Genomic DNA, 16,111 nt, shown 5'->3' on the forward strand with positions numbered 1-16,111 from the left:
GCTCCCACCCCCTCGAGAGCTACCGGTTTTTCTGGTACCTCCCCAAAGGGCGCGACCTCCCGCTTCCAGTCCCTACACCAGTCTCCAGAGCCCCTTTTTTCCGGTCCCTAGCTGAGGCTCCGCCCCTTTAGCTGTTCCTTTCCCCGCCATCGCCATTGGCGGAAAATCCGAACTGCCCTCTCAGTTGTGGAGAGGTGTGCTCCGGAATGCCTGTCTCCGGAAGTGACGAAAGGCCCACCTCTAAGGAAATGACGACAGAAGTGCCCTTGACAGACGGGGAGGGCCGAGCTGTGCGTTCCTCCGCTCGCGCTGCAGGGAGGTAGGGGCCCCGTGGGGGTGGCTGGAAGTGGTGTCGAGGCTGAGGCATGCTGCGGGCGCGTTCCTGCGGGGCCAGCGGCCGAGTGCGCGGAGGCCCTGACCGGAGGACCTGCTCTCCGGAGAGCCGGAGTCCCTGGTGGCACCCGATTTCCCCAGTTCCCTCCACACACGCATTCCGTCTTTTTTACTTACTCTCCACAATCCTGTTTCTGTGCCTTTTTGTTCCTTGAATTGTTGAGGTTCCTCTTCCCTGATCTTTTACAATCCCCATTTTTACTTAATTTCCCATTAAAACGGTTTTTTAAGTAACTGATAGAGTAAGGACTTTGCAGATGGCCTAGGGGATTTCAATGTTGACTCTCATGTAATAGTTGGGTTACCTTGGGCGCGCCACAACTTGACTGAGCCTCAGATTCCTTATCTGTAATACGGGCAACAGTATAGAAACTTTATCAAAAGTTGATTTGGGAGGATTGTAATGTATGTAAGGCACTTGGACCTTAGCAGATGCTCTTGGTAAATACTGATTCCTGCCTCCCTTTTCTTCTATTGTAATTCCACTGATGACTTCTTTTTGGTTGTTAACCCAATTTTCCTGTCCTGGTTTGCAGTTCCTCCTTCCCTTTGATTCTCATTCTTCACTCACCACTACTCTAGGAGGCTTATATATTTCCTGGCATTTTTCTTCCAGCCCTGAATCTTGAGTCCTCCAGTACTCCTAAATACCTTGCTCTGGTGTGTTGACTTCTGTTGTCTGCTGCAGCTCTTCCTTGCCTCTCCCCCTCACAGATGGCTCAGCGGCTTCTCCTGAGGAGGTTCCTGGCCTCCCTCATCTCCAGGAAGCCCCCTCGAGGTCGGTGGGCACCCCTCACTTCCAGGGTTCTGCAGACCCCACAATGCAGTCCTGGTAACCTGACTCTAACACCCAGCCAAGCCCGGTCATTGTACATCACCAGAGTCTGTACAACAACCTTTAACATCCAGGATGGACCCGACTTTCAAGACCGAGTTGTCAATAGTGAGACACCAGTGGTTGTGGATTTTCATGCACAGTGAGTCTTGGGGTCCAGGAGAGGACTGGGGTGTCATTTTTTCAGATATTTTTTGAGTGCCATTTATGTCTCAGTACCACATTTAATGCTTGTCATACATAGACTCACTACAAATACTGGGAAAATATAGTCTATGCTCTCAAAGGTTGAGTGTAGGCTGCTAGGAGACAGACCAGGAAAGTCTTTAAAGCTCACTGCGGTTAGTGCTGGGAAACACTTGTGTTCTGTATCTCGCTGCCTGGATGGCTCGGAAGCTTCAGCTTGGACCAGAGCAGGAAAAATATAACTATAGCATCATCTGGCTTTTGGTGGATACCAATTCCTGGCCCTGCAGATAAGTTTATTTTATTTTAATATCTTGCCGCCCAATCTGGGAAAGGATGGCTAAAACTTTTTAGTGCCACCACAGTGGTGCCGAGCATGTGGGGCATGGGCAGGAGTTTCTTTTCAGTCCTGTATGGATTTTTTTCCAGTATATTTATTTATTTATTTATTTTTTACAGAGACAGAGAGTCAGAGAGAGGGATAGACAGGGACAGAGAGATGAGAAGCATCAATCATTAGTTTTTCGTTGCGTGTTGCAACACCTTAACTGTTCATTGATTGCTTTCTCATATATGCCTTGATCGCGGGCATTCAGCAGACCGAGTAACCCCTTGCTTGAGCCAGTGACCTTGGGTCCAAGCTGGTGAGCTTTTGCTCCAACCAGATGAGCCTGCGCTCAAGTTGGAGACCTCGGGGTCTCGAACCTGGGTCTTCCGCATCCCAGTCCGACACTCTATCCACTGCGCCACCGCCTGGTCAGGCTTTTTTTAGTATATTTAAATGCCTTTGGCCTGCTGACTTTAGCCTGACTGTCATGATTTCCAGATCTCTGGGGGCCTGGCTAGACACCTGGCTATAAAAAAACTGAATGAACCCCTCAGAATGAGGCATTCTAGAAGGAGCCAGTGTAACCTGAGTTATAAGTGGGAGACTTTCTGCACAGATCTCTGACAGATTATTTTGCTTTCTTTCTTGTTCTTTCTCTGACTCACCATGTCACCCTAGGAAAGCCATTTGATGTCCTTGTGCTTCCCTCTCAGCACTTGTAATAGGAGATAAGGTCTTGCAGACTGGGTTTTTAAGAGTTGTAAGTTTATTAATTGCAGTCGGTGAATAGAAGGGGTTTTAAAGGCTGAAAATAAAATAGGAGTCATCAGAGATTTGCGGAAGGCAGATCTGTTCTGCCTGCCCGGTAAATAGTGAGCACTCCTGAGAGAGCTTCTAAAATGAGTGATAAATGGGGCACTGCCTCATTTTCTTCTCCAACAAAGAAGCAGAATGTGAGTTTGTTCATGCAGTGCCAGGCACTGTCGTTGGTGCCACATAGCTAGGGATGACAGCCTATTCTTAAAAGCTCACCCCCTAGAGGGAAACACCTGTGTTCAGTGCAGCGATAGCCTTTGTTGCAGGGCCTGAGGATCACAGATAAGCCTGGGGCTAAAAGGAGACACTTGCAACACAACCTTGGGCTACAGTCCCAGCTGTGTTTAACTAGCTCTGTGACCTTGCACGAGTTTCTTAACTCATATGGGCCTCAGTTTCTCAGTTTTCTTTTCCTTTTCAGGATGGAGGCTTCTGTGTAGGAAAAGCTGAGAAGGTCCTGGTGCAGTGACTGGCATGTTATAGACACTCTCTAGCCATTGGTTTCTCCTCCCTTTAGTTCTAAGTCACTGAAGTGTTCGAAGTAATTCTACAGCTTACAAAGCATTGGTATCCACGTTGCCTTAGTTGATTTCTGATCACAGCTCTGAGAGGCATAGTTTCTACTTTTCAAATGAGGAAACTGGGCCCCAGCATGATCTGGGTTGGTGAGGAGGCTCTTTTTGAACCCAAACCTTTTAACCTCAAATCCCCATATTCTCCTATATGACAATACATTTATTTTAGATATGTAAAAGTAAGTGAAGTAACCTTTACAAAAGCCTAAGGATGAGGCTTCTGTTTTAGAAGTTAGAGACCTGTGATAATTCCCCGTTTGCCCTGCCATCACCATCTGCACGTCAACATTACAGGTTAATATTCAAACACTGTAAACAGAGATGTAATAAGGGCAAAATTTCCTCAGAAAGATAGGGGTCAAGGTCATGTTCTGGGGAGACCATAGATCAATTGGTGAGCGCTTTTGTGATCAGATGCTTCATTTCTCCCTTTCCGAGGTGGTGTGGTCCCTGCAAGATCCTGGGGCCAAGGTTAGAGAAGGTGGTGGCCAAGCAGCATGGAAAGGTGGTGATGGCCAAGGTGGATATTGATGACCACACAGACCTCGCCATAGAGTATGAGGTATGGATTGGCAGGGGATTGCCTAAGAGCAGTTGGTTTGGGGAATGCTTGGGGACCAGCAGTAAGGGGAGAGGTCTTGGTTTTTCTAGAGGTCTCAGGAGTTCCAAGCACTTTGCAGAGGTGACTCCATTGAACCTCTGAGCTATGTGCCTCTCTTTACCACCTTTAGGAAGTAGAATGCAGACTCAAAACACCAGTTGGTCCTCTGCATTTCAGGACGTTGATGCCTTCCTTCCTTCCTGAACTCATTCATCCACATGTTCAGTCCGCAGTTGTTTGTGAGCCCTACAGTGTGCCGGGCAGTCATGACGCTGGCACAAATGAGATGAGCTCCTTGTCCCCAAGCAGCTTTTAGTCTAGTGGGAAAAAAACAAGTTGATCGTTTCAGTGTCAGATGAGAAGTACTGAGAGAAGAGATACACAGAAGAAGGACTGTTTGTACCTGGCAGTGGGGGGGAAGGGGACATGGAAGGTACCACATTCAACAGTTATTTATTTAGAGTCCCTTAAATGCCAGGTGCTATTACTTGGTGCTGGGAACATGGCAGTGAACAAAACTGACAAAATCCTGCCTTCATGGAGCCCACATTCAAATATTTTATATTAGATTTAGCAAACCTTTTCTCTAAAGGACCAGGTGGTATATAGTTGAAGCTTTGTAGGACATTGGTCTCTGTTGCAAGTACTCAAATGTCATTGTAGCACTGAAGCAGCCATAGACAGTATATAAACAAATGGGCATGATTGTGTGCAAATAAAAGTTCATATACAAAAGCAGATAGTGGGCAAGGTTTGGCCTGTAAGCCGTAGTTCCCTGATCCCTGTTTTTTGTTTTTTGTTTTTATTTTTCTGAAGTGAAAAGCAGGGAGGGAGGCAGAGAGAAATACTCCCACATGCTCCCAACTGGGATCCACCTGGCAAACCCACTAGGGGGTGATACTCTGCCCATCTGGGGCATTGCTCTGATGCAACCAGAGCCATTCTAGCGCCTGAGGCAGAGGCCATGGAGCCATCCTCAGTGCCCGGGTCAACTTTGCTCCAATGGAGCCTTGGCTGCAGGAGGGGACGAGAGAGAGAGAGAAAGAGAAAGAAGGGAGCGGGGGAAAGGTGGAGAAGCAGATAGGTGCTTCTCCTATGTACCCTGGTTGAGAATCAAACCCAAGACTTTCACACGCCCGGCCAATGCTCTACCACTGAGCCAAATGGCCAGGGCCTCCCTGATCCCAGTTTAAGATAATAAAGAGCCATGGAGAAAAATAAATCAGGAAGAGGGCGTGGGAGTGCTGAGCATGAGGTTCAGGAGGGTTTTGTTTTGTTTTGTTTTGTTTTCAGAGACAGAGAGTTAAGAGAGAGGGATAGACAGGAACAGACAGACAGGAACGGAGAGATGAGAAGCATTAATCATTAGTTTTTGGTTGCGCATTGCAACACCTTAATTGTTCATTGATTGCTTTCTCATACGTGCCTTGACCGCGGGCCTTCAGCAGACCAAGTAACCCCTTGCTCGAGCCAGTGACCTTGGGCTCAAGCTGGTGAGCTTTTGCTCAAACCAGATGAGCCTTCACTCAAGCTGGAGACCTCGGGGTCTCGAACCTGGGTCTTCCGCATCCCGGTCTGACGCTCTATTCACTGCGCCACCGCCCGGTCCGGCTGTTTTGTTTTCTTTTTTTCAAAAGGTTGGGCTAGGGAAGGTCTTAATGAGAAGCTGACATCTAACGAAGACCTAGAGGGAATAAGGAGTGGACCATGCAGCTGTTTGGAAGAGCAGACATCAAACACAAAGGCCCTGAGGTCAGGGTCTCACAGGATAGTAGGGCCTGTGTTCCTGGAGCAAAGCATGCTGAAGAAAGATGAACAGAAAATGTGTAGGAAGCTGGGGCATCCTCTGGGCCTTGGAAATCACTGTAGTTAGAGAAAGGGGAGGAGTCTTTTGTGGCTGGATGGCTGTAGTAAAGGGTGGAGCAAAGACTGAGAGCAGGCAGCTGGGAAAGCCACTGTGGCCATGTTGGACAGGGTCTGGACAGCCATGCCAAGGATTGTATAATTACAGAGCCATGGTCACACTTGGTGGCCTATGGGCCAAATCCAGCTCAGTGACAGGTTTGGTCTGGCTCTTGAAGTGCTTTTTTAAAATACCAAACCAGATTTTGATATTTAAAACTCAGAAAATTTCAAATGGGACCCTGGCCAGTTGCTTAGTGGATAGAGCGTCAGCCTGGCATATGGACATCCCAGGTTTGACTCCCACTCAGGGCACACTGGAACACAGGAGAAGCGACCATCTGCTTCTTACCCCTCCCACACACACCCTTCTTTCTCTCTTTTTCTCCCGCAGCCACTGGCTTAGTATGTTTTGAGCATGTTCCTGAGGGCTGAGGATAGCTTGAGCAAGCACATCAGCCTCAGGTGCTAAAAATAGCTTGGTCTTTGAGCATCAGCCCAAAATGGGGTTTGCCAGATGTATCCCAGTCCAGGTGCATCTGGGAGTCTGCCTTACTATCTTCCCTCCTCTCACCTAAAAAAGAAAGAAAAGAAGGAAGGGAGGGAGGGAGGGAAGGGAAGAAAGGAAAGAAGAAGAAAGGGAGGGAGGGAGGGAAGGGAAGAAAGGAAAGAAGAAAAGGAGGGAGGGAGGAAGGAGAGAGAGAGAGAGAGGAAGGAAGAAAGAAAAGAAAGCGAGAGAGAGAAAAGAAAGAGAAAGAAAGAAAGAAAATTTCACGTGAAAATCCAGATTTCTGTTATTCTTGAGATATGTGGCCTGACCAGTGTTGGCACAGTGGATAGAGCATCAACCTGAGACACTGAGGTTTCAAGTTCAAAAACCCAAGGTTGCTGGCTTGAGCACGGGGTTGCCAGCTTGAGTGTGGATCATCAACATGATTCTCTGGTCTCTGGCTTGAGCCAAAAGGTCATTGGCTTGAAGCCTATCTTCTCTGGCTTGAGCAAGGGGTCACTGGCTCAGCTGGAGCTCCCTGGTCAAGGCACACCTGAGAAGCAATCAATAAATAACTAAAGGCTCTGGCCAGCTGGCTCAGTGGTAGAGTGTTGGCCTGGCATGTGGAAGTCCCAAGTTTGATTCCTGGCCAGGGCACACAGGAGAGGTGCCCATCTGCTTCTCCACCCTTCCCCCTCTTCCTTCTCTCTGTCTCTCTCTTTCCCTCCCACTGCCAAGGCTCCATTGGAGCAAAGTTGGCCTGGGTGCTGAGGATGGCTCCATGGCCTCCGCCTCAGGCACTAGAATGGCTCTGATTGCAACAGAGCAATGGCCCAGGTGGGCAAAGCATTGCCCTCTAGTGGGCATGCCGGGTGGAGCCTGGTCAGGCGTATGCGGTAGTCTGTCTCTTCTCTCTGCCTCCCCACTTCTCACTTCAGAAATATACAAAAAACAAAAAAATTTTTAAAAAAACTAAAGTGCCACAATAACAAGTTGATATTTCTCATCTCTCTCTCTCCCTTGCTGTCTCTCTGTCTCTTTCTCTCTCTTCTTCTTTCTCCTCTGCTAAAAAATAAAGGAAAGAAAAAGAAGTATCTGAACCTGGCCAAATAAACACCCTCCCCCCTTCACATAACGAGTAACTGAAAGAGAGCCTTTCTCAGAATTTGGAAGTCAAGATCAACTCTTCCTAGACGAGGTCAGGTAGAGATGCACATCCTCTAACGGGTTCTGTTGCAGAACATGGGGAGTAGCCTGTTGAGCTGGGGCTGGAAGGGAGCGCCTGAAGGAAAGTCAGGCTGCCCTGACCAGGGGCAAAGGAAATAAATGCTGGGCAGGCAAAGCCACTGATAACTACCGCAGGTGGTTGGGGATCCCACCAAAGTAAGACTATACATGGCAGTGGGGCAACAAAGCTGCTTACCAGAGCTTGGGGATGGGGGGGGGGGCCGCTGGTTTTTTTTTGTTGTTTTTTTTTTTTTATTTGTTTTTTCCAAAAACAAAAGCTCCACTACTGATCAGTTAGTCAAAGAGGCACTTGTCTGACCTCGTAGATGCCCCTAGCTTTCCCTACTTGTCCATGCGTCCCCCGGAGGCTCACAGCAGTTGTGAGAGTGAGGGGTATGGCCTTCTGATGTGAGCTTAGGGTTGGAGCTCCTTCGCCAGGCGGAAGACATCTCAGGCTCCCTCCCGGCACTTCCCGAAACCACAGCTTCAGCCAGTGGAACTTCAGCAGACACTTCTGAGCCGAGGGGCCTGGTGATGTCGAACTGGGCATCATAGTCCTGTGTTAAGCCTAGAGAGTATGGGGTAGAGCTCTTATAAGATCTGTCTCCTTCTCCCTCTGTCCACTGTCCAGATAGTGCACACAGGTCACGCAGAAAAACCCCAAGGCTGCTGGGCCCAGTCGCCTGATCCCAACCTTCTTCTGCCAAGCCCTGGGCAGACGTCATTGCAGACTTAGGAAGCTCCAACAGGGGTGTTTCCTGACCGCTCCCCCAGCCCTTTCCTTCCTACCTTCACACCTGTTCTTTTGGAAGACAGCCTGAGGAAGAACTTCCAACCAAGAGATCCATAATACATCCTGGGATAGCTTCCTCCAAGGCCTGACGTGTGTTTCCCGAGTGTTGAATACCTTCTTGGAGAAACTGCTTAAAGTTATATGCAGAGAATGAGGCTTCCCCAGCTCTCCCGACAGCCTCCGGGATGTGTGCCAGCTCACCCTCAGGAGTCTCCTTCCCACACCGATGCCCCTCCCCTCACATCCCAATTTTTGTGCTTTAGTCAGCCATCCACCCTGAATTTCACTCTCTCCCAAAAGATGGGTGAGGAAAAGTCACTCAGGGCCACAGTAGTTCAGTGTCTGTTGACACACCTGTCCCCAGACTCAGTGCTGCCCTGGCTTGAGGGCGTGGAGCACTCCCTGCTCCCCCTGCTCCTCAGGTTCCCATTGATTGGCTGGGCATTCCTGGATCGTTCAGGCCTGGCCAATGAGGAGGGGAGCTGTGGATTCGGATCTGGACCCTGGAGCCTTTATGCTTTCCTCTGGGGCTTCTGCTTCTGACTTCACCCTGGGAGTTTTACCCTTTTATTTCCTCATCTCACAAAGTGCCCTTTAAAAAGTATTAGAAAAACAGCCAAGTAACTATAAGAGGAAAAATGTCACCTGTAATTTTACCATCCAAACACAGGCACTGCCAACATTTGGGGTGCCTTGTTTAGGTTTCTTGTTTCAATTTTTTTTCTTTTTAATGTTCCATATAACTTCATAGTTCATTGAGTAATATTTCATAGCTGGAATATACTACAATCATTACCATATCCCCCTATATTTTTGTTGTTGATTGATTTTAGAGAGAGAGAAGAAAAAAATCACATTAATTTGTTATTCCACTTATTTATGCATTCACTGATTGATTCTTGTATGTGCCCTGACCGGGGATCGAACCCACAACTATGGCATATTGAGATGATGCTCTAACCAACAGAGCTACCTGGCCAGAGCTCCCATCCCCCTATTTTGAAAGTCTTCTAGATCAGTGCTTCTCATACATGAGATGTTGAACAACACCTGGGATGTTGAAAAGCAGATTGTGATTCATTAGGTCCAGGAAGGGTCCAAGATTCTGCATTTCTCACAAGCTCCTAGGTGATGTACTGGAGAGCCTGGGACCAAACATCAAGGAGCAGACATTCTAAAGTCCTGGGCTGGCCTTGGGCCGTGGTGCCCTTGTATTGGCCCTTCTCACCGGCTCATTCGGCACAGGCTGCCTGTCAGCGAGAGGGCTCACTCCTGATGGTACATCTCATGGATTTGGACAAACATGTAATGATGTGTCTCCACCATTACAGTCCCATACAGAACACTTTCACCATCCTAAAAATTCCTGTGCTCCACCTCTTCTCCCCTCCTCCCCATCAGCTCCTGGCGACCACTGACCTTTTTACTGTCTCTGTAGTGTTGCCTTCTCCAGAATATCATATAGTTGAATTTGATATTTTCAATAATAGTTTTTCCAAGAATCCTCCAGAACCTAAAAGCTTTTACAGAGCATTTGGCATTTCTCATTTGAAGTGTGACATCCTTTTACTGTTTCTCCACATGTGCTTCCTAGCCATGCTGAGACTCAGTATTTGTCTCCAATTTCTCGCTCTTGGGCTGAGGAATGGTGTAATTGGTTACTACTTCATGGACAGTGAAATCAAACAGGTCTTGCCTGACCAGGCGGTGGCGCAGTGGATAGAGCGGCGGACTGGGATGCGGCGGACCCAGGTTTGAGACCCAAGGTCGCCAGCTTGGGTGTGGGCTCATCTGGTTTAAGCAAGGCTCACCTCAAGCAAGGGGTTACTCGGTCTGCTGAAGGCTCGCGGTGAAGGCACAAAAGAGAAAGCAATCAATGAACAACTAAGGTGTCACAACAAAAAACTGATGATTGATACTTCTCATCTCTCAACATTCCTGTCGGTCTGTCCCTGTCTGTCTCTCTCTATGCTTCTCATCTCTCTTCGTTCCTGTCTGTCCCTATCTATCCCTCTCTCTGAAAAAGAAAAACAACAAAGAAACAAACAGATCTTGCTTCAAATCCCAGCTCTAGCCTTTGCCACTCATTCTTTGTGCCTCAGTCGTCTCATCTTGAAAATGACCGGTCTTGAGGCAAGAGTGTATGAGATAGCATGCACGAGTGGTTAGTATCGTCCTTGACACTTAAAAAGCACCCAGTAAAGGGGCAGTGATCCCTCCCTTTGCATTAGTTTTGCTGTTAGCTAGCAGGGGTCGCTAGTCTTTTCCACAGTCTAGCACTGTGTCTCTTGATAGATCCTTAACAGTTCACAAAAGGAGGACACTTGGGTGAGATGGGAGAAGACTTGAAGGAACATTGAGCTTAGTGGCAGTGCAGGTGGGTGGGCTGCAGGTAAGTGGGAAGAGACTGCATGCTCACACCCTGCCCTGAATTCTCAGCACTTTTAGCCAGCATGGGAAACTTCAGGTGGCTTCCTGGCAAACAAGGAGAGCTGCACATCTTTGCACTTTCCACCTTTTCTGCAGCCCCTCTGCCCTCAGTGCTGCCAGACAAGGATGCTGAATCCTAGCTTCAACACTGCCCCTTTTACATGTACATCACCATTCAGAAGAGTGTACCCAGGGCCTATACTCTACCAGTTAGGCAGTGTGAATAGTCAACAGCCCTTCCTGATTTATGAGCCAGACTCAGGATCAGCAAAGCCCCATCCTCTTCCTTGGCAGTGAGGGAAGTCCACTAGGTGTCCTTGCAGTGTTTGGAAAATCCAGCCCCTGGCAGGCCCATGGCACTCTGTGTGCACGTGCACATGGGGGGCGGGGGGCGTAAATTAAAATACGTGGCGTTCATGGCCCAAACTTCAAAGAACACCTTTGATCAGTAATGACTAGACCTTGCTTGTCATGAAAATACAGTCATGGCATATGTGCTGTGCCCCCAGCTGCTGCATGGTCTGCGTGTGAGCATACATGTGAGTTCACACAAGTGCGATCCTAGTCAGACTCACTCATCTGGAGTTCTTGAGGAAAACTAGTCCACTCCAAGCCACCTCAGTGAGTGTGCAGTCCTGCTTAGAGGACATGTAAAAACAATTAAATCACTTCTCATACAATGACATACAGCAGGGGTCGGGAACCTATGGCTCGCTAGCCAGATGTGGCTCTTTTGATGGCTGCATCTGGCTCGCAGACAGATCTTTAATAAAAATAATAATGTTAAAAACATAAAACATTCTCATGTATTACAATCCATTCATTTCCTACTGCTCATGTTCATGGTTGCAGGTGGCTGGAGCCAATCACAGCTGTCCTCCAGGACAACACCAAATTTTTATTGGATAATGCGTAATGTATACAGGTCGTTGCATGGCTCTCACGGAATTACATTTTAAAATACGTGGCGTTGCCTGACCTATGGTGGTGCAGTGGATAATGCATCGACCTGGAAATGCTGAGGTCGCCGGTTCGAAACTCTGGGCTTGCCTGGTCAAGGCACATATGGGAGTTGATGCTTCCTGCTCCTCCCCCCTTCTCTCTCTCTCTCCCTCTCTCTCTGTCCTTTCTAAAAAATGAATAAATTTAAATTAAATTAAAATACGTGGCGTTCATGGCTCTCAGCCAGAAAGGTTCCCAACCCCTGACATACAGCTTTTGTTTCTGTTAAGAAACAGAGAACAGGCCTGACCAGGCGCAGTGGATAGAGTGTCGGACTGAGAAGCAGAGGACCCAGGTTTGAGACCCCGAGGTCACCAACTTGAGCGCAGGCTCATCTGGTTTGAGCAAGGCTCACCAGCTTGGACACAAGGTTGCTGGCTCCAGCAAGGGGTTACTCGGTCTGCTGAAGGCCACGGTCAAGGCACATATGAGAAAGCAATCAATGAACAACTATCGCAACAAAAAACTAATGATTGATGCGTCTTATCTCTCTCCGTTCCTGTCTGTCCCTATCTATTCCTCTCTCTGACTCTCTCTCTGTCTCTGTAAAAAACAAACAAAAAAACTGAGGAAAGGCAACCTGGGACACTGAATTCCGAGGTTCAAAACCTCGATGTCACTGGCTAGAGTATGGGCTCATCAGGCTTGATTGAGCACAGGGTCACCGGCTCGCTTGAACCCCCAATCAGGGAACATAGGAGTAACAATGAATAACTAGAGACACAACTACGAGTTGATGCTTCTCATATCTCTGTCTTTCTGTCTGTCTGTCTTCCTGAATAAAATAAAATAAATAATTTTAAAAATAAGAATAAGAAATAGGACAGGGTGGGATCCACCAATAGCAAAGTTGAAGTTAGTGCTTGTGAGTTGCCAGATTTGAGGCTGCTCCTGCACAGACCACTAGAGGGTGCAAGAGAACAAAGAACCATCTTTGTAATCTTACCAACAAACACGTGCTTTGCTGGCTCATGGTGCACCCTGGAGCAAGCGCTTCTGGGCCCTGCTGGGTGCCTGAAGACAGGGCAAGCCACGTGCTGGACCCTTGCACTTCATGTCATCACCCTTACCAGAGTCAAGAATGACAAGGAAAGGAACTGGTGACATGTGCAGTCAGCCCACTGCCAGATGGGTCTGCCCAGACATGCCAGGCACATCAGCCCCAGGACCAGTCCTAGAAGGGACCTGAAAACAATAACAAGGACAAGGACTATGCCATCGTACTTGCTGTGTTTGTCCCCAAAGCTCATCAGGAGTGGGGTGCAAGACCTGCCACACAAAGTCTGTGATTGGCCTGCAGTTCTTTCTTTTTAACTGACATACATAGTTGGAACATTAAGACTGGCTCTGCCTGACTAGGCGGTGGTGCAGTGGATAGAGCGTCAGACTGGGATGCAGAGGACCCAGGTTCGAGACCCCAAGGTCGCCAGCTTGAGCGCAGGCTTATCTGGTTTGAGCAAAGCTCACCAGCTTGGACCCAAGGTTGCTGGCTCAAGCAAGGGGTTACTCGGTTTGCTGAAGGCCCGCGGTCAAGGCACACATGAGAGAGCAATAAATGAACAACTAAGGTGTCGCAACGAAAAACTGATGATTGATGTTTCTCATCTCTCTTCATTCCTGTCTGTCTGTCCCTATCTATTCCTCTCTCTGACTCTCTCTCTGTCTCTGTAAAAAAAAAAAAAATACTGGCTCCTCACAATGACTCAAGGGCAGGACCGCACTCAGGATATGTGAGGACCTCATATGTTTGTCTGAATCCCTGTTGTTACTTTGTAGTTAACTTGTGTATAAGGAAAATCTGTGTTTATCTTGTTCTGTTTATATTTTTTTTTCAAATGGCCACCAGTGCCAGGCAGGGAGCCCGGGGAACAGACAATGCGCAGCCCCAGAGCTCCATGGGTCTTATTTACATACCATGTAATCTATACAGGCCCCAGAGGGAGCCTGAGAGAACGCCTCACAGGCCAAGAATGCTGCCTCCAACCCCCATTGTAAATAAAGGGCAGACCATACATGGTTGAGCCCTCTTCCCACACTGACCAGTACGAGGCAGTGACTTTCTGGACCCTGCCAACTATCACAGCATTGAGCTCACGTGGCTCTCATGGGAGCCTGTGTTAAACTTTTCTGATCTGCCCTCTGCAGCCACCATTTACTGAGTGCCCACTGGTACTAGCACCGTGTTAATGGCCGTGCCGGCCGCAAGGAGCTATGTAGAGGGTCTGTGCACGTCATTTCATTCAGCCCTCACAGCGTCCAACGTAAGCACTGTTAGTATCTCCAATTTGCTGGTGATAACACTGAAACTTGAGAGTGATGAAGTGGCTTACCCAGAGTGGCCCAAGATGGGGCTGGCCCGCTCCAGGGCCCACGCTTCTAACCACTTGACTCTCTATGTGAAACTTTAATCCCTGTCCGAAACCGTTGAAGTGGATACCGCCACCCTGTTTGGTGGAAGAGGGCACAGTGGCTCTGAAGGATGTGACCTGGCCAAGGTGCCCAGCCAGGGAGCGGCAAAGCAGGGATTCACTCTCCCGTCTCCTGGTCTCGCCTGTGCCAGCTGCCCCTCAGGAGCCGGCTCTTGGCCCCTCAGCTCTGCCCCGCCCCCAGCCGTGGCCTGCAGCTGCATGGGTTATTTTAATCTCCTGTCATTCCAGCCAAACCACTGGGCCAGTGAGTCAGTCATGTGGTTGAGGGAGGAAGGGTACTCTGGGAGCTCACAATGGAAAAGTTTCTCCAGGGAGTGGGCCTCTGGGCCCTGCAGTACCCCTGCACCGAGAGAAGGGGCCCCACCCATGCTTTGGGCAGTCCCTGCCCTGCATAAGCCACCAGCTTTCTCCACAAAGGCCTGGGAATGGTAATTGAAGAGTTCAAGTCATCTCTGATTGATTTGGCCTCCCTTGTCCCCTCCATCTAGGTGTCAGCCGTGCCCACTGTGCTAGCCATCAAGAATGGGGATGTAGTGGACAAGTTTGTGGGCGTCAAGGATGAGGACCAGCTGGAGGCCTTCCTGAAGAAGCTGATCGGCTGACAAGCAGGGAAGAGCCCTGACTGCCGTTGCCAGCAGGGCAAGGTCCCGGTGGGGACTCGGGTAGAACTCACAGTCCTGTGCGGCCCTTCTCACTGCTCCCTTCTGTCTGGGCCCACGCTTTGGAGACCAGGCCTCCAAGTGGGGTTCCTTGAGTGCTTCCAGCCCAGCTGACTGCCACAGTGGCCGCCAGAGAAATGGTGCTGCTGCCAGTCTGGGGACAGCTGTCCTCCCACCCACTCTTTGTGAGCCCCTCTGGGGCTGTCGTAGTTCTCCCAAAATGCTTGCCGAGAGCCCAGGCCAGCCCGCAGCATTATTGTCCCAGCCGGAGCAACTTGGTCCTTGTTTCCCAGGTCCCTTCCGAGTCTAACAGCGCGGTGCCTGCCTCATCTGCCTCCTGCATTTTTCTTCCCTGCTGTTGTTTTGTTTAAAAAAAAAAAAAAAAAAAAAGAAGTAGGAAAAAAGAAACCCAAACAAGTGAGAGTAATATGTAGTTCTCTCATTTTTTGTAGGTCTGTAATAAAGAACTTTATGTGATCCCTTCTACCTCCTGCTGTGAAGAACAGACTGTGGGCCCCACACTAAATTACTCTATAGCCACCCCCTCCCTCCCAGGCACAAGGGTAGTGAATGCACATTGGGCTGGGGGAGTCCTGCGACTCTGGACCCAGAAATCTCTGAATGCCACCCTCTCTCACCATTAGCTGGCTGTTCGGACCTCAGAACAGGAGGCTTCACTGTAAACAAACCAGACCAATAAAACTAGGGTTCTCACTGTCAACAGCTTCTATTTGTCTGGGCTCTGGGAGCACTTGTGACCCCTTCCCAGACTGGACTGCTCTCCCCGTTTCTCTGACCTGCCACACCTGCTTGCCCTTGCCCAGCCCTGTTGTTCCTAACACTTGTCAGTGAGGCTACTGTTCTGGGGACACCTTCACAAGTCAAGAGAGTGTTCATTGTCCCCATTACACAGATGACACTAAGACTCATGGGCCACAAAGCCAGGTTTTCTACCCAGACGTGGCTGCCTGTGAGGCTTGGGCTGTTATAACTGGTCTGATCCTTCTGGGGCCTCCTTCTCTACTGACTGGCACATGGTCACTCCCATATGAAGCCTGGCCCCTGAGGGGGCCGCCTGGCTGTCCCCTTGTTCCCAGCCTCTTTTGGCCCACAGAGGAGGGGCCAGGCAGACCAGGCTTATCAGCCGAGAAGCCTGCCTCCGTCTGCCTCCTGGGGTTGAGCTGGCTTTTAGCTCAGTTACCCAGAGGAGGTGCCAGCTTCTCAGGAGCCATGGGTGCTCAGCAGCTGGGGTGTTCTGGCACCCACACTCTTGGCCCTGGAGTGCCCACCGCTGTGTGCACAGTTCTTGGTAGCTTGTCTGTTCCTATTGGAACTGCTTGGGTTACTCCAGGGTCTTTGAGGGGTCCACTAGGGACTGCCTTGGGAAGATGCTGTGACAATCAGGAGTGTGAGATCGCCTCAAAAGTAGGGCCTTTGGCTTCTGA

The 16,111-nt window shown here is 49.3% G+C and overlaps 1 protein-coding gene across 3 annotated transcripts; it reads left to right on the plus strand.

The window, feature by feature from the left end:
* Positions 1 to 213: 213 nt before the first annotated feature.
* On the plus strand, positions 214 to 15,143 carry TXN2 (thioredoxin 2). Of its 3 annotated transcripts, none has more exons than XM_066259314.1 (4): positions 214 to 319; positions 1,010 to 1,370; positions 3,572 to 3,695; positions 14,496 to 15,143. In XM_066259314.1, exons 2-4 carry the CDS (start codon positions 1,108 to 1,110, stop codon positions 14,607 to 14,609), a joined length of 501 nt encoding a protein of 166 aa, XP_066115411.1. In that variant the 5' UTR covers positions 214 to 319; positions 1,010 to 1,107; the 3' UTR covers positions 14,610 to 15,143. The 3 variants fall into 3 exon arrangements, with proteins under 3 accessions (XP_066115411.1, XP_066115401.1, XP_066115421.1); XM_066259304.1 differs by having other exon boundaries at positions 216 to 319; positions 1,108 to 1,370; XM_066259324.1 differs by lacking the exon at positions 1,010 to 1,370 and having other exon boundaries at positions 234 to 319.
* The last annotated feature ends 968 nt before the right edge of the window (positions 15,144 to 16,111 follow it).

Source organism: Saccopteryx bilineata, chromosome 1 (genome assembly GCF_036850765.1).
Source record: "Saccopteryx bilineata isolate mSacBil1 chromosome 1, mSacBil1_pri_phased_curated, whole genome shotgun sequence".
In the NCBI taxonomy this organism is placed as follows: domain Eukaryota; kingdom Metazoa; phylum Chordata; class Mammalia; order Chiroptera; family Emballonuridae; genus Saccopteryx; species Saccopteryx bilineata.

What these genes read in the sequence shown, in the direction of transcription:
- TXN2 (XM_066259314.1), top strand. Translation starts at nt 1,108, where the DNA reads ATGGCTCAGCGGCTTCTCCTGAGGAGGTTCCTGGCCTCCCTCATCTCC. An exon ending in GTTGTGGATTTTCATGCACA is followed by an intron (nt 1,371 to 3,571) that starts GTGAGTCTTGGG and finishes TCCCTTTCCGAG; the next exon opens with GTGGTGTGGTCCCTGCAAGA. An exon ending in ACCTCGCCATAGAGTATGAG is followed by an intron (nt 3,696 to 14,495) that starts GTATGGATTGGC and finishes CCCTCCATCTAG; the next exon opens with GTGTCAGCCGTGCCCACTGT.